General features: G+C 46.8%; 9 protein-coding genes across 9 annotated transcripts; 4 read left to right on the plus strand and 5 right to left on the minus strand.

The window, feature by feature from the left end:
- The first annotated feature begins 43 nt into the window (after positions 1 to 43).
- On the plus strand, positions 44 to 1063 carry EURHEDRAFT_408440 (uncharacterized protein). The gene is made up of 2 exons (XM_040780828.1): positions 44 to 97; positions 159 to 1063. Exon 2 carries the CDS (start codon positions 425 to 427, stop codon positions 653 to 655), a length of 231 nt encoding a protein of 76 aa, XP_040642867.1. The 5' UTR covers positions 44 to 97; positions 159 to 424; the 3' UTR covers positions 656 to 1063.
- Positions 1064 to 1131: 68 nt separating this feature from the next.
- On the plus strand, positions 1132 to 2368 carry EURHEDRAFT_447292 (uncharacterized protein; the record flags this gene model as incomplete). Its single annotated transcript, XM_040783661.1, has 2 exons — positions 1132 to 1321; positions 1386 to 2368. The coding sequence occupies 2 exons, from the start codon at positions 1132 to 1134 to the stop codon at positions 2366 to 2368; spliced, it is 1173 nt and encodes a 390-aa protein (XP_040642868.1).
- A 124-nt stretch (positions 2369 to 2492) lies between these two features.
- EURHEDRAFT_130839 (uncharacterized protein) lies at positions 2493 to 3608 on the plus strand. The gene is made up of 4 exons (XM_040777738.1): positions 2493 to 2768; positions 2849 to 2942; positions 3104 to 3355; positions 3432 to 3608. Exons 1-4 carry the CDS (start codon positions 2617 to 2619, stop codon positions 3495 to 3497), a joined length of 564 nt encoding a protein of 187 aa, XP_040642869.1. The 5' UTR covers positions 2493 to 2616; the 3' UTR covers positions 3498 to 3608.
- Positions 3609 to 3719: 111 nt separating this feature from the next.
- Positions 3720 to 4193, minus strand: EURHEDRAFT_399462 (uncharacterized protein; the record flags this gene model as incomplete). The annotated part of the gene is made up of 1 exon (XM_040779927.1): positions 3720 to 4193. One exon carries the CDS (start codon positions 4191 to 4193, stop codon positions 3720 to 3722), a length of 474 nt encoding a protein of 157 aa, XP_040642870.1.
- A 1795-nt stretch (positions 4194 to 5988) lies between these two features.
- Positions 5989 to 6531, minus strand: EURHEDRAFT_374246 (uncharacterized protein; the record flags this gene model as incomplete). Its single annotated transcript, XM_040778618.1, has 1 exon — positions 5989 to 6531. The coding sequence occupies one exon, from the start codon at positions 6529 to 6531 to the stop codon at positions 5989 to 5991; it is 543 nt and encodes a 180-aa protein (XP_040642871.1).
- Positions 6532 to 6669: 138 nt separating this feature from the next.
- Positions 6670 to 7611, minus strand: EURHEDRAFT_408445 (uncharacterized protein). The gene is made up of 2 exons (XM_040780829.1): positions 7536 to 7611; positions 6670 to 7484 (listed from the first exon to the last, which is right to left on the minus strand). Exon 2 carries the CDS (start codon positions 7462 to 7464, stop codon positions 6907 to 6909), a length of 558 nt encoding a protein of 185 aa, XP_040642872.1. The 5' UTR covers positions 7465 to 7484; positions 7536 to 7611; the 3' UTR covers positions 6670 to 6906.
- Positions 7612 to 9801: 2190 nt separating this feature from the next.
- Positions 9802 to 11700, minus strand: EURHEDRAFT_447438 (uncharacterized protein; the record flags this gene model as incomplete). The annotated part of the gene is made up of 2 exons (XM_040783668.1): positions 9802 to 11329; positions 11378 to 11700. 2 exons carry the CDS (start codon positions 11698 to 11700, stop codon positions 9802 to 9804), a joined length of 1851 nt encoding a protein of 616 aa, XP_040642873.1.
- A 764-nt stretch (positions 11701 to 12464) lies between these two features.
- On the plus strand, positions 12465 to 13805 carry EURHEDRAFT_512450 (uncharacterized protein; the record flags this gene model as incomplete). The annotated part of the gene is made up of 1 exon (XM_040786070.1): positions 12465 to 13805. The coding sequence occupies one exon, from the start codon at positions 12465 to 12467 to the stop codon at positions 13803 to 13805; it is 1341 nt and encodes a 446-aa protein (XP_040642874.1).
- Positions 13806 to 14767: 962 nt separating this feature from the next.
- On the minus strand, positions 14768 to 16039 carry EURHEDRAFT_470822 (EXPERA domain-containing protein). Its single transcript, XM_040785315.1, has 4 exons — positions 15847 to 16039; positions 15632 to 15795; positions 15358 to 15577; positions 14768 to 15304 (listed from the first exon to the last, which is right to left on the minus strand). Exons 1-4 carry the CDS (start codon positions 15854 to 15856, stop codon positions 15222 to 15224), a joined length of 477 nt encoding a protein of 158 aa, XP_040642875.1. The 5' UTR covers positions 15857 to 16039; the 3' UTR covers positions 14768 to 15221.
- Between the last annotated feature and the right edge of the window lie 262 nt (positions 16040 to 16301).

The raw sequence follows: 16301 nt of genomic DNA on the forward strand, positions 1-16301 counted from the left end.
AAGGGGAAAAGAAGGGAAGAGGGAGAAAGGTCGTAAAAATAGGGGAAGAAAAGGAGGAGATTTGATTGACATGCTTGATACCCTGCGGAATTGTTCGTTAGGTTCGTTAGTTAGATGGTTTTATTGCTATTATTTTAGGGAAATGGAATTACGTGCATGCATAGAATGTTTTATGTACTAGGTGATGCCACATACACACGGGTTAGGACTTTTGTCCTCCATATGCCATATCGAGGCTATAAGTATACACCCACTGAACCTATTCATTGATAGTAGACCTCACAAAAACCACAACCCGTAAACGCACGGTTGACTACCATCCCGTATGCACAAAACGAAAAAAAAATAAAAATAAAAAAAAGAAAGGAGAGGGGACTACTGTTCAGACTTGTAGTATGAGTATGGTGGTATGAGTTATGGTAAGATGGCCAGACCCAGACGGTACGATGATCCGATTAGACTCCTATCACAGGCCAGGAGTTCTCATCGTACAGTCTGGCTTTACTCTGATTTTGCGATTAAGCTTGCTTTATTAAAGCAAGCTACCGAGTGTGGTTTAAAAGTGTTGATGCAATGTGTATGCGTTTGCTTGTTGACAACAACTAGCATGTTATGCGCCGTAAGACCAGGGTCGGTCTGGCTTCGATTTGATTGATTTACCGCTCAAGGAGTCTGAACGGATCAAGACAGGATGGGGCTTTCTGTGCTGGTTAAGCGTAGAGTTGGTATTGGATGTAATATGGCGAGATTATCGACTGCTAGTTGCAGCCGCGGGAAGCAAGGCAATTAGCTGCGCTGGTGGGTAAGCGTTCAGTGTGGTTTTGTGACCTGGTCTCGAGGATTGACTCATCAGTGATATACTTGGCTGCTAATGGAGTAATCATACCATGATAGATAGAAACCACAGAAATGAATCCGAGTACTGCATTCTAAAGCCTCCTTCATTCAATCACTGCATACAGAATTCGCAGCATCCGCACTTATCCGTAAAGGGTAATTATAGATGGTCGCGACGTCAATCATCCACTCCACCCCCGCATCCGCATGTTCCCATAGCGACGACATCGGTCAAAATACATCTCCTCAACCGTGACACCACACCACGACAAGTATAGCTATAGAAGCGAGACAATGATATCCCCTCGCAAAGAACCACCCCATGATGCCGGCGGGAATACAGCGACCGCATCCCCCCGCACCTCCACCGCAATTCCCCTAAACGGCCTTTTCATCAACGGTACCTGGCGCTGCAACTGTCCCAACCGTCCACCAGCGATTAAGCTTCAGACGAAGAATAATGGTGTTAATCATGGAAGGTGGTGTACGTTTACTTTTCTTTTACCCTGGTTAGGTATTGCGAAGCGAAGAAGTTAATAGATGAATAGTCTGGACATGCCAACAACCACAACAGAACGCAGGCCAACGATGCAACTTCTTTCTCTGGGCGAACGATGCGGAAGTAAGAGAGAAGACTGTTGTGCTTTCAAATTCGAGATGCGAGACGGAAAATTCCAACTCTGAGGCAGGGATGGATGCACCGACGACGCCATCGAAGAGGTCGAGAATGTCATTCGGGGACAAGGGCGATAATGGGAATGGGCTATTGACGCCGCAGACGGAACACAAGATACGGGATTTCTTCACGCCAGTTTCTGGGACGAAGAGCGCGAGGATGACAATGATGGAGGAGGATGATAATGAGCTGTTCGGGGATGGCGGTGATATCGGTATCAGGAAAGGGATGTCGTTTACGGATCGGTTGAAGCAAGTTCAAAGTGCAAATCCTGAAGAAAGCCCGCGAAAAGCTCCACGAACGGCGACGGATACTTCACCCGGGAAGCAGAAGATATCTGATATTGATAATGACGAACACCTACAAACCCAACGACAAGGCCTATTCGGGACGCCCTCGCGGCCCCGATTCTCCCCAAGCCAAGCACAATCCTTCTCACCGACACAGCCCCTCACCCAACGCTCTCCATCATTTTCATGGACCGCAAACCGCGCTCCGCCCTCGTCTGCTGAATTCTGCACAACACCCACACCTACGAAATACAAGAATGTGCTCGCCTCGTCGCCCTCTTCCTCCCAGACAGCACAGCAACCATCAGACCTCGCGAATCAGGCGATATCCCTCCTCGAATCTCAATACGTGATAATCCCGCGCTCGACGCAAGAAGATCTCGTTGAATTGCTGAATAAATTCGACTTACGGATGAAGGGGATTAGCCGCGGGCGGGACATCTCACGAGAAGCGCTGAAGAAGAAGGATGAGGAAATTATGAGACTGAATGAGAAGGTAAAGAATTTGGAGAGACAGAGAGAGATGGATGGGGCTGTCTTAGGGGGTCGTTGGTTGGATTCATGATGGTAGTGGTAATGATTTTATGTGATATGATCGATACCCGGTTTTTAAGCTTTTCTTTCTTTTGTTGGTGCTTTAGTAGTAGGTAGGATACAGGTGTGTTCATAGTAGGCCTTCATGACCTAAGATGACTATGCACAGCCTGATGCAGACATTGGATAGAATCTCACTGCCTCGCTGTCCCTGATTGTTTCTATCTTTGACAAGTTCCTGCATCACTCGACCAATTGTTAACCATCCTCAGGAAAGTGATGAACACATCTCAACAATCCACTTGGAATACAATGCCCTTCCTCTTATTGAGGCTCAGCAGGCGGAGGCATCAAGTCCAACAACTCAAACGCCAGTTGATCGTCACCGAACCACCTCTTGACTTCATATCAGCCTTGGCTACGTTTGGCAGGTACCGTTACCGTTATATAAGAACCCTGAATTCGCAGGAATTTGAATACATGTGAATGTCCAGAAGCTAATCAAGCACAGACACAGAATACACCATGAACTCTCGACACACCTCCCGCAACAGCCATCCGGCAATCCCTATCCTACGCATTTCCACCATCATATCTTCCATCCTGTGCGTTGTTGTTTTTGCATGGGTATTCAAAGCACACAACAAGGTGTATACGGATGGCGCAGGTGCTTATTTTACCCTGTTTCCATTAATCTTTGTACATCTACTCCTACTCCGAATTCTATATCCAATTCCATTCCGGTTGCTAATCGACGACCAAACAGACCGCATACGCTCTCTTCTGGTCCCTCCTAATCCTCGCAATCCGCGGCTTTTACAGCGTCTTCATCCACCCCGCAATCTACATAACATTCGGCCTGATCGCCTTCGGCACAATTCTGGGATGCTGCGCTGCAAAGCTGCATTTTGTGACGAGCTATGGATCGCAGTATTCGTGTGACCGTAGATATTCGGGGACGTGTAATATATATTCAATGCAGCTGAGGGTGATGGAGTATTTTGGGTGTGTAGTTGGCATTTTGGATTCGTGAGTTTATTTTACCTTGAGAGATAGGAAGGGTGGTGTGTGCTGACTGCATTAGGGTTCTGTACTTTGGGTTGTTTGTTTGGGCATGTTCGGTTTGCTCAAAAAGGGTTCGTGGTGTGCAGAAGGGTTGAGACTGGGGATTGCAGGGTTGGGACACGGGAATGTTTTGTTATGGGTGATGATGATGATGATGATGATGATTTGTAATGGTTAATGTGGGGTCTGGGAATGCGAGTTCACGAGCTCCTGGTTGAGGTGGATGCTTTTAATGGGACGTTGCAAATTAGCATCACTGCGTCAAACAATAATAACTGCTATAATACATTAATCAGCTTCATTTTACCTCCCAAAACCTAAACCCTTATGAACTCCCACGCCGTCCCACTATTCCTCCCCACATCAACCACCAAATTGTTTCTCTTTCCTACTTTCATCGGCAAGAAACCTCCCCAATGCTTCACCAGAAGCAAATACCCACCATCCGGGTGTTCCCGCACGCAGAAATACTCCCAAGCATCATGCCACCTTGCTGTAGCAATAAATTGGTTGCGGTTGTTGTGCCCAATATATGCCCCCGAGATGGAGTTATAAAAGCCCAACCACATCTCGTCATTTTCCACACAGTACCAATGGATTCCTTCACTGTAGCCCTTTGTCCTTTGAGAGGATAATCTCAGATTACCGTTATTGAGCGCGATGACGAGGTTCGTTTTTGGGTCGCGGATTATGAAGGATTGGCCTGGCCAGGGAGGTGTCTTGGCTTTTGGTATTGGTTTGTCTTGAACTAGAACCGCCAATGAATTTGGAATAACTGGTTTTTCTAGCATCTTTGGATATGCTAGTGCATTGTATTGTTCTTGGTCTGTAGTGGGCGATATTATATAGGAGCACAAGGTTTTCCATACTGTTGTTTTCGGTAAAAGGATGAAAAGAAGCAAACAGAATGCCACCAGTCTCATTTTTCCCTTATTTCTTGATGTTGCAGTAAAGTAAAACAAAAATGATGCTTCTGGTACAATTGGCAGTTGGTAGCAGGATAAAAACTTGAGACGCTGATTGAAAGAAAAAGGAATGGCTGAGAAGGATAATCCAGTAAAAATACCTCAAGATGTGAATGTGTATCTGTACCCCGCCGCATTTACGTGTTAGTGCCCTTTTAGGCTACCGCCTCCAAATACAACATACAACATCCATTCTTTCATTGCAAGGGTCTCACGTGATGATTTACTGCGAGATCAGGGAGCGTCGAAGGATGCTCCAGGACATGCACCATAGAACTCCAGCTTGCTCCGGGGCCTCCTGAAGTGCCACTCTGACTACTCCCAGAGTCAACCAGTCCAAACCTATTACATACAGCCATGGATGGAGATCGAGAATAAGGCGGTGATATTGGCTTAAGGATACTGGAAAGATCATTCAGCAATTTCAAACTCAACCCAGCCTGAATAATCCTCAAATTTCAACCCAGATGGATCCTCACCCAAAGCCCAGTTGTCTGGATCTACAGGGAATGAGACATCAAGAAAAGTGATTCCCTTCTGATATGCATGGAGCTGTTTGTCCCTGAGATCACCTTCTAAATCACCCCAGCACCACTATAATGTTCCGATATACTCGTCACTCATGTGCATTTTAAAACGCTCCCCAGTCTTAAGCTCGCCCCCTTCTACTGTGTCAGCGTGGGCAAAGAGCCTAGACATTGAAAGTTCATGTGTCACTTCTGCTCCTCCAGTAGCAGGAATTGTAGCCCACTCCAGGTCACATTCCCTGAGGTTCGCAGGTGATATTGAGGAACGGGGATAGTGAGGTCTGAGCATTCCCTGAGAAATGCGTCTGTTGGGATTTGAGATAGATAGTAGCCCGCCTCCAAATACACCTTGAGATATTGTGTCTTCTTCAAGAGCACATATTGTGTGACTAGTACATATAGTGATGGGCTGATCCTGCGTCGACTCAATGATGCGGAGGTGAATTTTAGTACAGGATCAGTGGAGAGAAAGGTCAGAGGCAGAGAATGTGACGACTATGGTGGCTCTGATGTCTTTAGGATCGCATCTTAATTTGGGCAAGACCATGATGATAGATATGAGGATGGACAGAATGTTGGGAAGCTCAATAAGAATGGCAGGGTAACAAAAGCTTTGATATATGTTCCTGATAAATACCAATGACCGTTATGGGGCGGAGCATGACAACCTTGACAGGACAGGTAACAGCCCTCAGGCCGATTGAGCCTCGTCGAATAAATTGTCGAAGGAAATTCCTTAATAAATCCCTCAGGATTTGCATTCAGCCTTGAACCTCTGGCTATAGCCGGAACTAAAATTAATCGCATGAAGCCTCAAATTAGCGAGCGAGCGATGACACTCCATTGCCGGCCAATGGAGAAGAGGGTGAAGCACGACACATTCTGATGCTTTGGGGGCCAGGGTTGTTGAAGAGGAGATCCATGGCCAAGGAGAAGATAGAGAGATCATTCTTAGAACTGATAAATGAATGAAGTGAAGAAACAACTGCGGGAAGTGATATATGTGGGACACATGACATAGAACAGCACCTAAGGCCTTTGTATTTGACGAATTCGATGCATATCCCATAAACCATCCTGCTACTTATCTCGGTCTAAAACTCAAACCCAGGATCAACCCTGATAAATTCCCACGCTGTTCCCCCTTCTTGTTTGGTGGATGCCAGCAACTTCTTATTATCCTTCCCCCCAGTTGTCATCGAAAAGAAACCGTCGAGATCATCCTTCTTCTCCTTCATTAGGAGTAAATGGCCTCCGCTCGGGTGCTGCCGTGTACAGAAACACTCCCAATCACTATGGCGCTTTGCATTTGCAACAAACTTCCCCTTGCCATCATGCCCAATGTATGTTCCTGAAATGATATTTCTGAAACCGAGCCACATATGACCATTCTCAATGGAGCGCCAGCGGCCTGCACCGCCATAATAGTATCGTTCAGAGAATAGCCCCAAAACATCGTTTCTGAGAGCGATGACGAGCTTGCTTTCAGGGTCACGGATTATGTATTTGTTGCTTTTCCAGGGAGCCGCTCCTGCATAAAATATTGTTTCATTCATATCCAGAGGCGGATGGCTGATTGTTTCGCTCGAGACGCTGGTATGAGTCGGTGTAGGACATTCTTCTTCGTCTGGGCACATTGAGGTTCGGGTTTTTCTGTTTTATGGGCACGCCAGAGCTATGTGCAAAGCGAATAAGGTGTTCAACTCACAGCCTAATCCGTCTTATTTCTCTAGTGTCTATGATGCTTACTAGAGGAGATCGAATCGTGAACTGGACTGTAACAAAAAAGGAGAGTTTGCAAATCGTTGGGGTGTACGAATCACAGCGGCCGTTGGGCAATGTTCCCTGCCGCAGCACCGCCATTCACCAGCTACCCTTGTTTAACATCCATACCAAAATTCCGTGGTAGTGCAACTGCTGTAATTTGAATGACGAATACTATCAGCAATTGCTCAATATTCACGGCCTCCAGTTGCTTCATATGTTATTATATCAAGTCATTTAAACAATAGCTATGCAATATCGCAAGGCTCGTCAACCCTGATAAATTCCCACGCCGTTCCCCCTCTTCGTTCAGCATCAACCACCAACTCCTTATTATCCTTTCCCCCAATCTTCATCGGCAGAAACCCACTCCAATGCTTCACAAGCAGCACATGCCCACCACATGGGTGCTGTCTTGCACAAAAACACTCCCAACCGTTATGTCTCTTTGCCTCAGCAACAAACCCCCCTTTGTTGTTATGCCCAATATAAGCCCCCGAGACGGCATTTTTGAAGCCAAGCCAGAGACAGTCATTCTCAACACAGCGCCAGCGACCTCCACTGCCGCGATGGTAGACGTCAGGGAATAGGCCTAGGGTGCCTTCTTTGAGGGCGATGGCGAGGCCTGTTTTTGGGTCGCGAATTATGTATAGACCACCATTCCAGGGAGAGGCATTGAACAATCCCATGTCAGAGCTGAGACTTGGACAGCCGACTGAGCTTGACTCAGAAGTTGAGTCGTCTGCAACACTGGTGTGTGTTGGGGTGTCGCATTTGTACTTTTCGAAGTCTGTGGGTAAGGTCATTGTATCGAGTTGCTTTGCTTCTTTGTTGGGTGAGCTGTGTGTGCAAGTATATTGGTAACGAATATACTTACGCTGCACCTGGTGATGTTGTAGATATCCGCTTCTACTGGTGAAATCAAATATGGAGGTGCTAGGACGTGGAAAAGGGATTCTGAAGTCGTCGGCGGGGTATCTGTTCCATCATGCATGTACAGGTGTACTTACAGCATCACATGATATGATTCTAATACTATTTTCATCCCTATCTGAGCATGAATTACTATGTCACAAAAGAATCATAAAGTCTGTTTAAAAAACCTTTAAAGGCCCTATCAGATATCGTGTCATTGAACTCTTCTCATGATTACAGTATGACAGTGATATCACCAGCAATACTAATGTGAGAATATCTGTGAGGCTGTACCTTCTCAAAAATGCTTTGACATGAGCCCAGGAAACGCCCAAGATGTCGTCGCCTACCATAGGCAAGGAAGGATTCGATACACCAACCACGATTCTCAGAGGAAGTATTTGAATATGTATCAGTCACCTGACCATATTTGAACGCAACAGTCGGTATCGAAGCATCTCGCTGGAAGGAGGTACTTTTATCATCCGTGATCCGAAGACAAAACTCGTCGTCGCGCTCAAGGAAGGTGTCTTGAGACTGTTGATGGCATATACCAATATGGTGGAGTAAGTCATCGGCACTGCGTTGAGAATAAGTACATGTGGCTTAGGTCTCACAACGTGGTCTCGGGCACATATCTAGGGCACAATAACAATGGACGGTTTATTGCAACGACGAAAAGTCATGAAGAAAAGGAGTGCTTTTTTGTACAGCAGCACCCTGGTTGCAGCTTTTCACTTCTGATGGAGAATCATCCGGGTGGTTTCTTACCGATGAAGATGGGGGAGGGGGCTGGTTGTTGATGATGGGAGAATAGGAACGGTGTGGGAGTTCACTAGGGTTGGTTCTGCGCTTTAAGTCTACTATTACGTTTACCATTTGGAAGATACTCTGAGTACCTGCTGTGGCTATTCTCAATTCCCTATATAACCGACCCGATTCTGATCAATTTGTAATGTATAAAGCCAAATTTAATAAGTGCGGAGAACAGAGAGTCATTTCTTTGGTGACTGGCTGTGCATACAGACGCCTTTCAGTTGCCCAAGGCATCTGTTCTGCTAGCTCCATGAGAACGACCAAGATAGTAGAAAAAGTTGCATTGACTATCGCTGTGTTGAAGGTTGCGGATATTCGGTTCTGTCTGAGGCTATCTGCTCGCTTAGGCTGTTCAACTCGCCAGCTCTCTAACCAACGTGCTGGGACGGACATTAGTGTAATTCTCGAAATTCCGCACCTCCGAGTCCAGAATCAGGGGTTTTTTACGGTTTTGGTGGTCTTTCTCGCGGCTGGGACGACGACAGATGACTTGGGCAGGCTGGTGGCGCAAATAGCGGTAGAAAGTAAGAAGGACTGTCACGTCATTGATTGGCAGAAATTCTCGGTTTCAAGTTGAAGTGTCGTCACTTCGCTGTTGTAATAAATCTTCCTGGGGAGAAAAGCATTGTGGATGATTGACTAGATGTAAGAGGTGAAAAGAGGAAGCTCAACCGTCAAATATGCAGCGAGGTGTCGGCACAGGGAGATAGTGAAAGAGCGATTCACATCTACATTCTCTCCATAATGTGCAGTTTAGATTTTCACAGTTTGCAGCATCCTTTCAATGTCGGGCCAATGGCGGCAATCCTAGTCGCGGGCCCTAAGCCTTGTCCTACTATGTCTCGGAGTCATTGGGGATATGCACATATATGAATTCAAACTTTGTTTGGTCTATACTAGTCTTAAAAAATAATTACAGAGTAGTCACTTAGGTATATCATCCAGATGGTGGTCTCGACCGAACAACCTCGAAGCCCTTCTCCTTCTTCCCCTTCCGGTGCAACCACCGAGATAAAGAAGCGCCAGAGTCTGTCGATCCTGACGGAATATTTTGCCTCGGGCTAGATGATCCCATGGCAATAGTCCTCCCAGCGGCGTGACGATAGTATTGATCAGACTCCCGGACGGAGTAATCAACATCGGATGGTTTACCCATTTCCATGTCCATGTCCATGTCTGCCAGTTCCATACTCGAACCGTCAGACACTCTATCGATCTCTGACGACGATGTAGATGACGATGGCGATGACGGTATAAATTGCATAGTTGTCCTGCTTATGTCGTCCGTTGGGGAACTTGATGTATGGTTGTGACGAGGGGGTCGAAAAGAGTAATGTTTTTCATTATCTCGAGTGATAGCTGAGCCTTCTAAAGAGGATGCTCTGAATGCTGTGTGTGTGATATTGACTGTATTAGATTGATCTAGCCCGGGTTAGCATTTTGAGATGCATTCCATGGTTTGACTTTGACATACCACCCGGGGGAAGTGCTGGTAATTCACCAAAGGTCGTTCTTCGCTTCGAGCGTCGTGATAATTGGTCAAAACCGAATACCTTAGCATCATTAGCATTGGCCCGGTGCAGGGAAAGATATGGTAAGCATACTGGAGTACTATCTGGACGTGCCGCCGAATCGGCTTTTCCCAGCATGGACCTCGTCAGGTCCACGATAGCAGTAGCTAGAAATCCGAGCACCAAAGTTGCAGCATGCAAAAATAAGATCGAATATCCTAAATAGCCCTTTATCCCCTCGCTCAGCCCTGTAGCGGGAAGAAATGCACAGCTCATGAAAATCGTTGTCAACCGGACAGCAGGAAATACTACCAATTTCCAGAGCGAAGTATCCCCTCGATGATGCAATGCGAGAACCATAATCAGGGATATCTCGCAAGCAGCAAGAACAATAATCTGGCCCACTCCGGAGATCTGAAGGCCACCGAGTGCTATTCCTTGGATTAAAGGAAGACCATGCAGCGCATCTGAGAGCCATGACCGGGTCGTTCGTTTGGAAAGACTGCTGTCCGTGAAGAAAATGTCCTGTCGATTTTGCATACTGAGGTAGCGGACGACAAGCCCCAGTGTGACAGCCAGCAAAGCTACCAACATGACTGCAAGCAATGTGCGATACACTGGGAAGAAGGTCGCCATAAGGGGCTGGTAAAGCGAGAAGGTGACTATGGGAAGGAGGTAGTACTGGAGTACTGTGCGAAGGACACTCCATCCAGTATGCTGGATACGAGTCAGGAATTCTGCTCGGAGGTCAAGGCCCCCTGGTGTCTTCCAGAAAGGAAGTATATTTTTCACCCACTTGACGAGCGTAGCTAGTTGGATGACAGCCGCAATTCCCACAAGCATCACGGCCAAATTGATAGTAGAATTGATCCAGAGATCACCCACTGTGGTCGCTCCCAGGGTCTGGGCCATCTCTTCCAGACCGTAAGTCCCATTTATCGTATATATACCGTTACTGGTTCCTGGATAAGTAAACTCATGCCCAATGGGACCATTGGCATAGTAAAGTGACGACCACGCAAGCTGACTGACGATGGGTTTGAAAAAGCCAGGGTAAGATAGAGTCAGGCAACCTGTCATGAAGACAAACTGAATGTACTGTAGACAGCTCCCCATCCCCGGAAAGAAGGCTTCAGCAGGATCGTTGACGCTATTGGCGATTTCGTAGCGGAACATGCTTGATCCCCGACTGTGATAGACCTTGATCCCGGCAGCAATGATGCCTGAAATGAGCATGATGGCCAATGGAAGTAACTTCAAGATATTTGACGCAAGAGGGCCGATATCGGGAGTAATCTTGGCTGCAACGCAAGCCACATCGCTGCCATTATTGAGTTGAAGACGAATAGTTGTCGCGAGAGTGTGTAGTCGGTATGCGCTGTCCAATGCATAGAAAGATTCATACTTTGTGTATGTTCGAGGATCAGATCTATACTATGTTAGTATATGCATATTTCCTATGTAGTAATGGGCATACCTTAAATGTCCAATGGGAGAAAGTGTGGGACAGCTCCCATTCGACTCAATCTGATGTCCGACAGAACGACCTAGCACTTTCACATCCACCAGAACCTTTGCTACTGCCCCATTGAGCTGCTCACATCCATCGGGACCTGGATAATCCCCTGAGAGCTTCAAGAATAATACATCCGACTCATCCAACCCGCCACTCAGGCTTAGAGGCTCAAAGACCGGGTTTATCGGAGACGGCGGAACGTCGGCAAGATCGCAAGCCAGCCTGCGGATAAACGCCGCCTGCACTCCATGCAGTGCCAACAACACCAGGAAAAGAAACCGCATGCTTTGGGGAATCCGAGATGCAATTCATGGAGAAAAAGTACAAGACGTGGTCTGGGCCGTTGAAAAGGTTGAGCTGAGCCTCCATTCTACTCTTGGAATTTTTATGGGGAACCAGCCAAATGGGGAAGCTCTAACTGTATTAGGAAAAAGTTCCTCGGTTGAATTACTCAAGTGGGCACAGCTCCTTGGCTTTATCATATTCAGTTATTCTGGACACAGTACTCCGCGGAGTATTATGGAAGAGCCCGAGATACACTCATGAATGGGCGTTCCTGGGGCACCGAAAATCACCGCGTGGATACCGCCAGTGTGGAGCGGCCGGCGGTGCAGTCGATTGACCACAGTCATGGAAAATGATGTAGCCGACAGCATGCAGATGCAGCTTGACGGTCAACCTGTTTGAAGATTCTAAGTGACGTCAATTCTCTCGGGCGAATATTGATCTAGATCGGGTCGAATCTCCTTGCGTTCAAGCTTTCCAGGCGTGCGAATGGCAGAGCAGGGAAAAATCTCGTGGAAGAAAGTCCTGCACATATCACTAGGATCGGTATTGATCAACAAACACGCAGAGCGATCCAAAATGCACAAGCTCGAGAGGTGAGGGTCTCTGGCTTGTAGCTTACCTGCTGATCATGACGCCACATATAACATGTGGCTCCATATATTGAGTTCAGGCACGCCGGTAATGGATTTAGAGCATTATAAAACTCTTCGATTATCCTCCACTGTACAGTGTGAAGGCTCATACATCCATCCGCTGCACCATGGCGACCGACGCGGAAACACTCTTCGATCATCTCGGAAAGCGCTACGAAGATGCGTATGCCGATAGTCCTAATCTCGTCGAATTTCTCGAGCTAGCAATCAAGGAGGTTCCATCCCAGGCCCGAGTGCTTGATGTTGGATGCGGAACGGGAAAGCCAGTCGCGGACATGCTAGCATCAGCTGGCCATGAGGTCCAAGGAATCGACGTCTCTCAGGAGATGGTGAAAATCGCTAGCTCACAAGTTTCTGGGGATTTCCAAAAGGCGGACATGAGAACATTCACGCCAGATGCTCCATTTGATGCCGTCTTCGTTATTTTTTCTCTCTTTCAGCTCACCCCGGGAGAGACATATTCGATGTGCTATAGATTCTCGGAGTGGCTCAAACCCGGCGGCATCGTGGTTGTGGGGACAATGCCTAGTTCGAGCGTGCTTCCCGGCAAAGGCGTACGCGACCCGACATGGAATTGTGTGCGGCAATTTGGGAGACCTTGGATGGATAAGCACACCAACGAGACATTTTTTTCGGAGCATGGATGGCAGAGGCTTCTTCGACGTGCCGGGTTTGATGTCGAAGCAGAAGCCCATTATGAGTTCACGCCTAAGGACTCTTCCCACAAAACGCCTGAGACTCACCATCTTTTATTGGCACGAAAAGTCGAAAGTCAGCCGCTGTTCGGGCCGTACGGCATTCCGTTCGATAATCACAGCGCATTACCCGCTATTGCACGTTACAAGTTCACCGATCGTCTGGTGAGCGAAGTCCTGGAGAAACAGTTTCGGAATCTGGGGGATGGCGGCGAAAAGATCCTCTCTCTGGGACGTATAACGGCAGATGAAAAGCCCGAAGTCAAATACTCGGACGGACCTATTGATCGCATACCGTTTCCAGCTGGCATGTTCCATGTTGTCCTGGCGTCATGGAAACTCGACTATGCGGACGACCTCGGGAAGGCACTTCAAGAGCTCGTTCGTGTAACAAAGCGAACATCCGGTTCGAAAATCATCATCATCCAAGGAGCACCCGATAATGAAGTGTTGCAGTTCTTAAGATCTGAAAATTCCGACCCACCCCATCAAGGTCTGCAACTGAGATTCGCTTGGGATTATCTAGCAGGGCATGGCTTTAGTGATGTGTCGCTACACCGGATTAATGCGCATTATGAGTTTCCGGAAGAAGATCGCTCTGAGAGATGCAAGGCAGCGACAGAATTCTTGGCTGGAAATCCTTACTGTCAATTAGACAAGGAGGACCTCGTTGAAAGACTTCAGTTGCATTTTCAGGACGATGAGCATAAGATCGGTCATGGAATGGTTATGCTGGTTGCAAATGCAGTCTGAAGTGAAGCGTGTTCGGCTGTCCTCTTTTTTTCGTAAATAGACATCTGCATACGGTTAATGGATGTAATACTAAAGGGCATAAGCTCCTTATAATATCATATTACACTTCATCATTTTTTGGCTTGGCCCAGTACGGAGGAACACCGCATGTTTTCACCTTGGAGTAGTCTCATAGATATAGGATTGAGTGGATGATAGCCATTCACCAGAATTTTTGCACTTTAGAGACTAAGAAAGTCTTTTACTCTTCTTTTCTTTTTTCTCTTCTGCGTACTCTCCTCTTTCTGCATACTAGGCTCTATCAGCGCCAAATCGCGTCTTACAGGACTTTTTATCAACTGATCCAACTGCCAATATAACTCGAACTGTCCACCAATCTGGTGTTGATCAATCCCCAGAACTCTTATGACACCCCTGTTGAATGAGCTTACAAAACAAATAGCAAATGCCTCAATGATCAAGCCGTGCCACTCCCTGCGAGGACTTACCGGCCTCCTTCTGGGATGAGTTCCTGCTGCTTTCTAGGCCTTCAAATCGCAGAAACGGATGAGCTTGAGATTCTAGTAACCGAGAATAGCCAGCTCCCGTGCCTTCATTGGCTGCTTTTTAGGAGCTATGCTCTACCACTGTTATATATGCAGAATAGGTCCAGGGATAATGAGCCGGAAATGAGGAATAAAAGCTTTGCCATTCAGAAGCTTCCCATTAGGGCACCTGAATGTTGATATCTCAAATATATCCTATATTTCCTCGCGTGCCTCTGATTCGCACCTTACGGCGAGAAAATTCTTGGGAAATTAAAGGAGACGGAGCTGTGTCTGTGAGGACCAATGTGTTTATGCTCCATTTTTCCATAGCATATGGACTTAAGGGTACCTTCAGCCAAACATACTTTCAGTGTCAGATGACGTTGGGGAAATGAAAGTTGAATGGCATTGGCTGCCGGCAGTGCGGCACCGTCTGTCTCTATTTAACAACACAGTCTTACTGGTGTTTATGAGCCTGCGTTATTATACGCAATCCCATAGATCTGAGAGAGATCGAATTCGGAGAATTTTGAACTCTCCGTGCAACGGTTCCGTTCGGAAACCATGCCCTTGCCGGGTTTTATTCTTATGAAAATGCCGTTTAAGCTCAGCCAGATTGTTTCTCTGTCGTCTTCGGTTGACGGTATGGGACTCATGTCTGACTTTAGCGATCTTAGCGATGATTACTTTCCTTATTTTGGCAAAAAGAGGGTCGACAAGTGGATAGCAACAGTAATAGCACGTTCCTGGGTTTTGCTACATACAGTTTGACTATCAGCTTTGAAATTGTATCAGAACAAAATGAACTATGACTAGTCTTGCTACAACACCTGCCTCCACTCTATCTTCGTCACTATAAATTAGTATTTACCATATTCCAGACTTCAGCCTATTTTCCCTTTCGCAAAGCATCACCCTCTGCAAGTCTCCCAAAAGCCCTTGAGATTTCCGCGACACTTTGCTTGATATAATCTAGTCCATATGTCAGTATTGCTTTAGACATCATAATGAAAAACAGTACTCACAGCAACCCACAACCATCCAAATAAAATTAAAGAAAAAGTAGTAAAACCAGAAGTAGTACCCCTCCGGCCTACAATAAGACACATCGAGCAAACTCGTCGCATAGTACAAAACGTCTCCGTATACCTGGCCCACGGAGATTATAAGCTGTAGGGCGTATCGAGCAGGGTGCTCCACTGCGATGCAATAGGCAATATAGAAGGCGAGGAAGCCCCAGGCGAACTGTCAAATGGTTAACAGAATCCTATTGATCAATATGAGGTAGAAAGATCATACAGCAGTAATGGCCTCCATACAAACCACAAAAGCATCGGACGTTAAATACCGCGAATCAGATAGCGAATACTCCTTCCACAGCTGACCGAATAGCCCTTGGGAGCTAGCGAGAGTTTCATGGTTGACGACGAAGTATGCTTCGAAGAATAAATGGATGAATCCCGCTAGTGTGACATGTCAGGAACATTCTTAGGGTGAGATGAAAGTGTACATACTCAAACACATCCAAGTAAAAGCAATCTGATCGGGTCGACTAGCTGTTGGTCGAATACGGCGTATAGCAATAAAGGCTATTCCAATCACAGCTGCCCATAGAAAGCCAAACTGCGCAATCAAGGAGAACACCGAGGTCTCATTCCGCACATAGTGAGGCAGGTGAATCGTCTGCGGATAATAAGGGTGCGGGACAGCGATGGATTCATTGCTTAACTGTACTGTTACTGCCATGGTACTAATGGTCTTCTGAAGGATGATTCAAGAGTGAAATTAGCGATTACTATTGCCTTAAGTATCTAGGGATGTGCGAGATCAAATGTTATGGTAACGCCGATGTAGGGTAAGCTCGGGGTCCGCGGAACCCGCGCCCTTTCGGACATGGTCATCCCGAATCGTACCAGCGCATCATCGAAAAGGGGTTTCTCAGCCATTCGGTACAAACCACTCGGAATAA

Source organism: Aspergillus ruber (genome assembly GCF_000600275.1).
Source record: "Aspergillus ruber CBS 135680 unplaced genomic scaffold scaffold00002, whole genome shotgun sequence".
NCBI lineage: Eukaryota > Fungi > Ascomycota > Eurotiomycetes > Eurotiales > Aspergillaceae > Aspergillus > Aspergillus ruber.

Coding starts and splice junctions, on each gene's coding strand:
- EURHEDRAFT_408440 (XM_040780828.1), top strand. CDS start 425: ATGGCCAGACCCAGACGGTACGATGATCCGATTAGACTCCTATCACAG.
- EURHEDRAFT_130839 (XM_040777738.1), top strand. CDS start 2,617: ATGAACACATCTCAACAATCCACTTGGAATACAATGCCCTTCCTCTTA. Junction 2,943..3,103: donor ACCATCATATCTTCCATCCT/GTGCGTTGTTGT, acceptor ACGACCAAACAG/ACCGCATACGCTCTCTTCTG. Junction 3,356..3,431: donor ATTTTGGGTGTGTAGTTGGC/ATTTTGGATTCG, acceptor AGGGTTCTGTAC/TTTGGGTTGTTTGTTTGGGC.
- EURHEDRAFT_408445 (XM_040780829.1), bottom strand. CDS start 7,464: ATGACCTTACCCACAGACTTCGAAAAGTACAAATGCGACACCCCAACA.
- EURHEDRAFT_470822 (XM_040785315.1), bottom strand. Junction 15,578..15,631: donor GTATGGAGGCCATTACTGCT/GTATGATCTTTC, acceptor ACCATTTGACAG/TTCGCCTGGGGCTTCCTCGC. Junction 15,305..15,357: donor TTGGATGGTTGTGGGTTGCT/GTGAGTACTGTT, acceptor CATATGGACTAG/ATTATATCAAGCAAAGTGTC.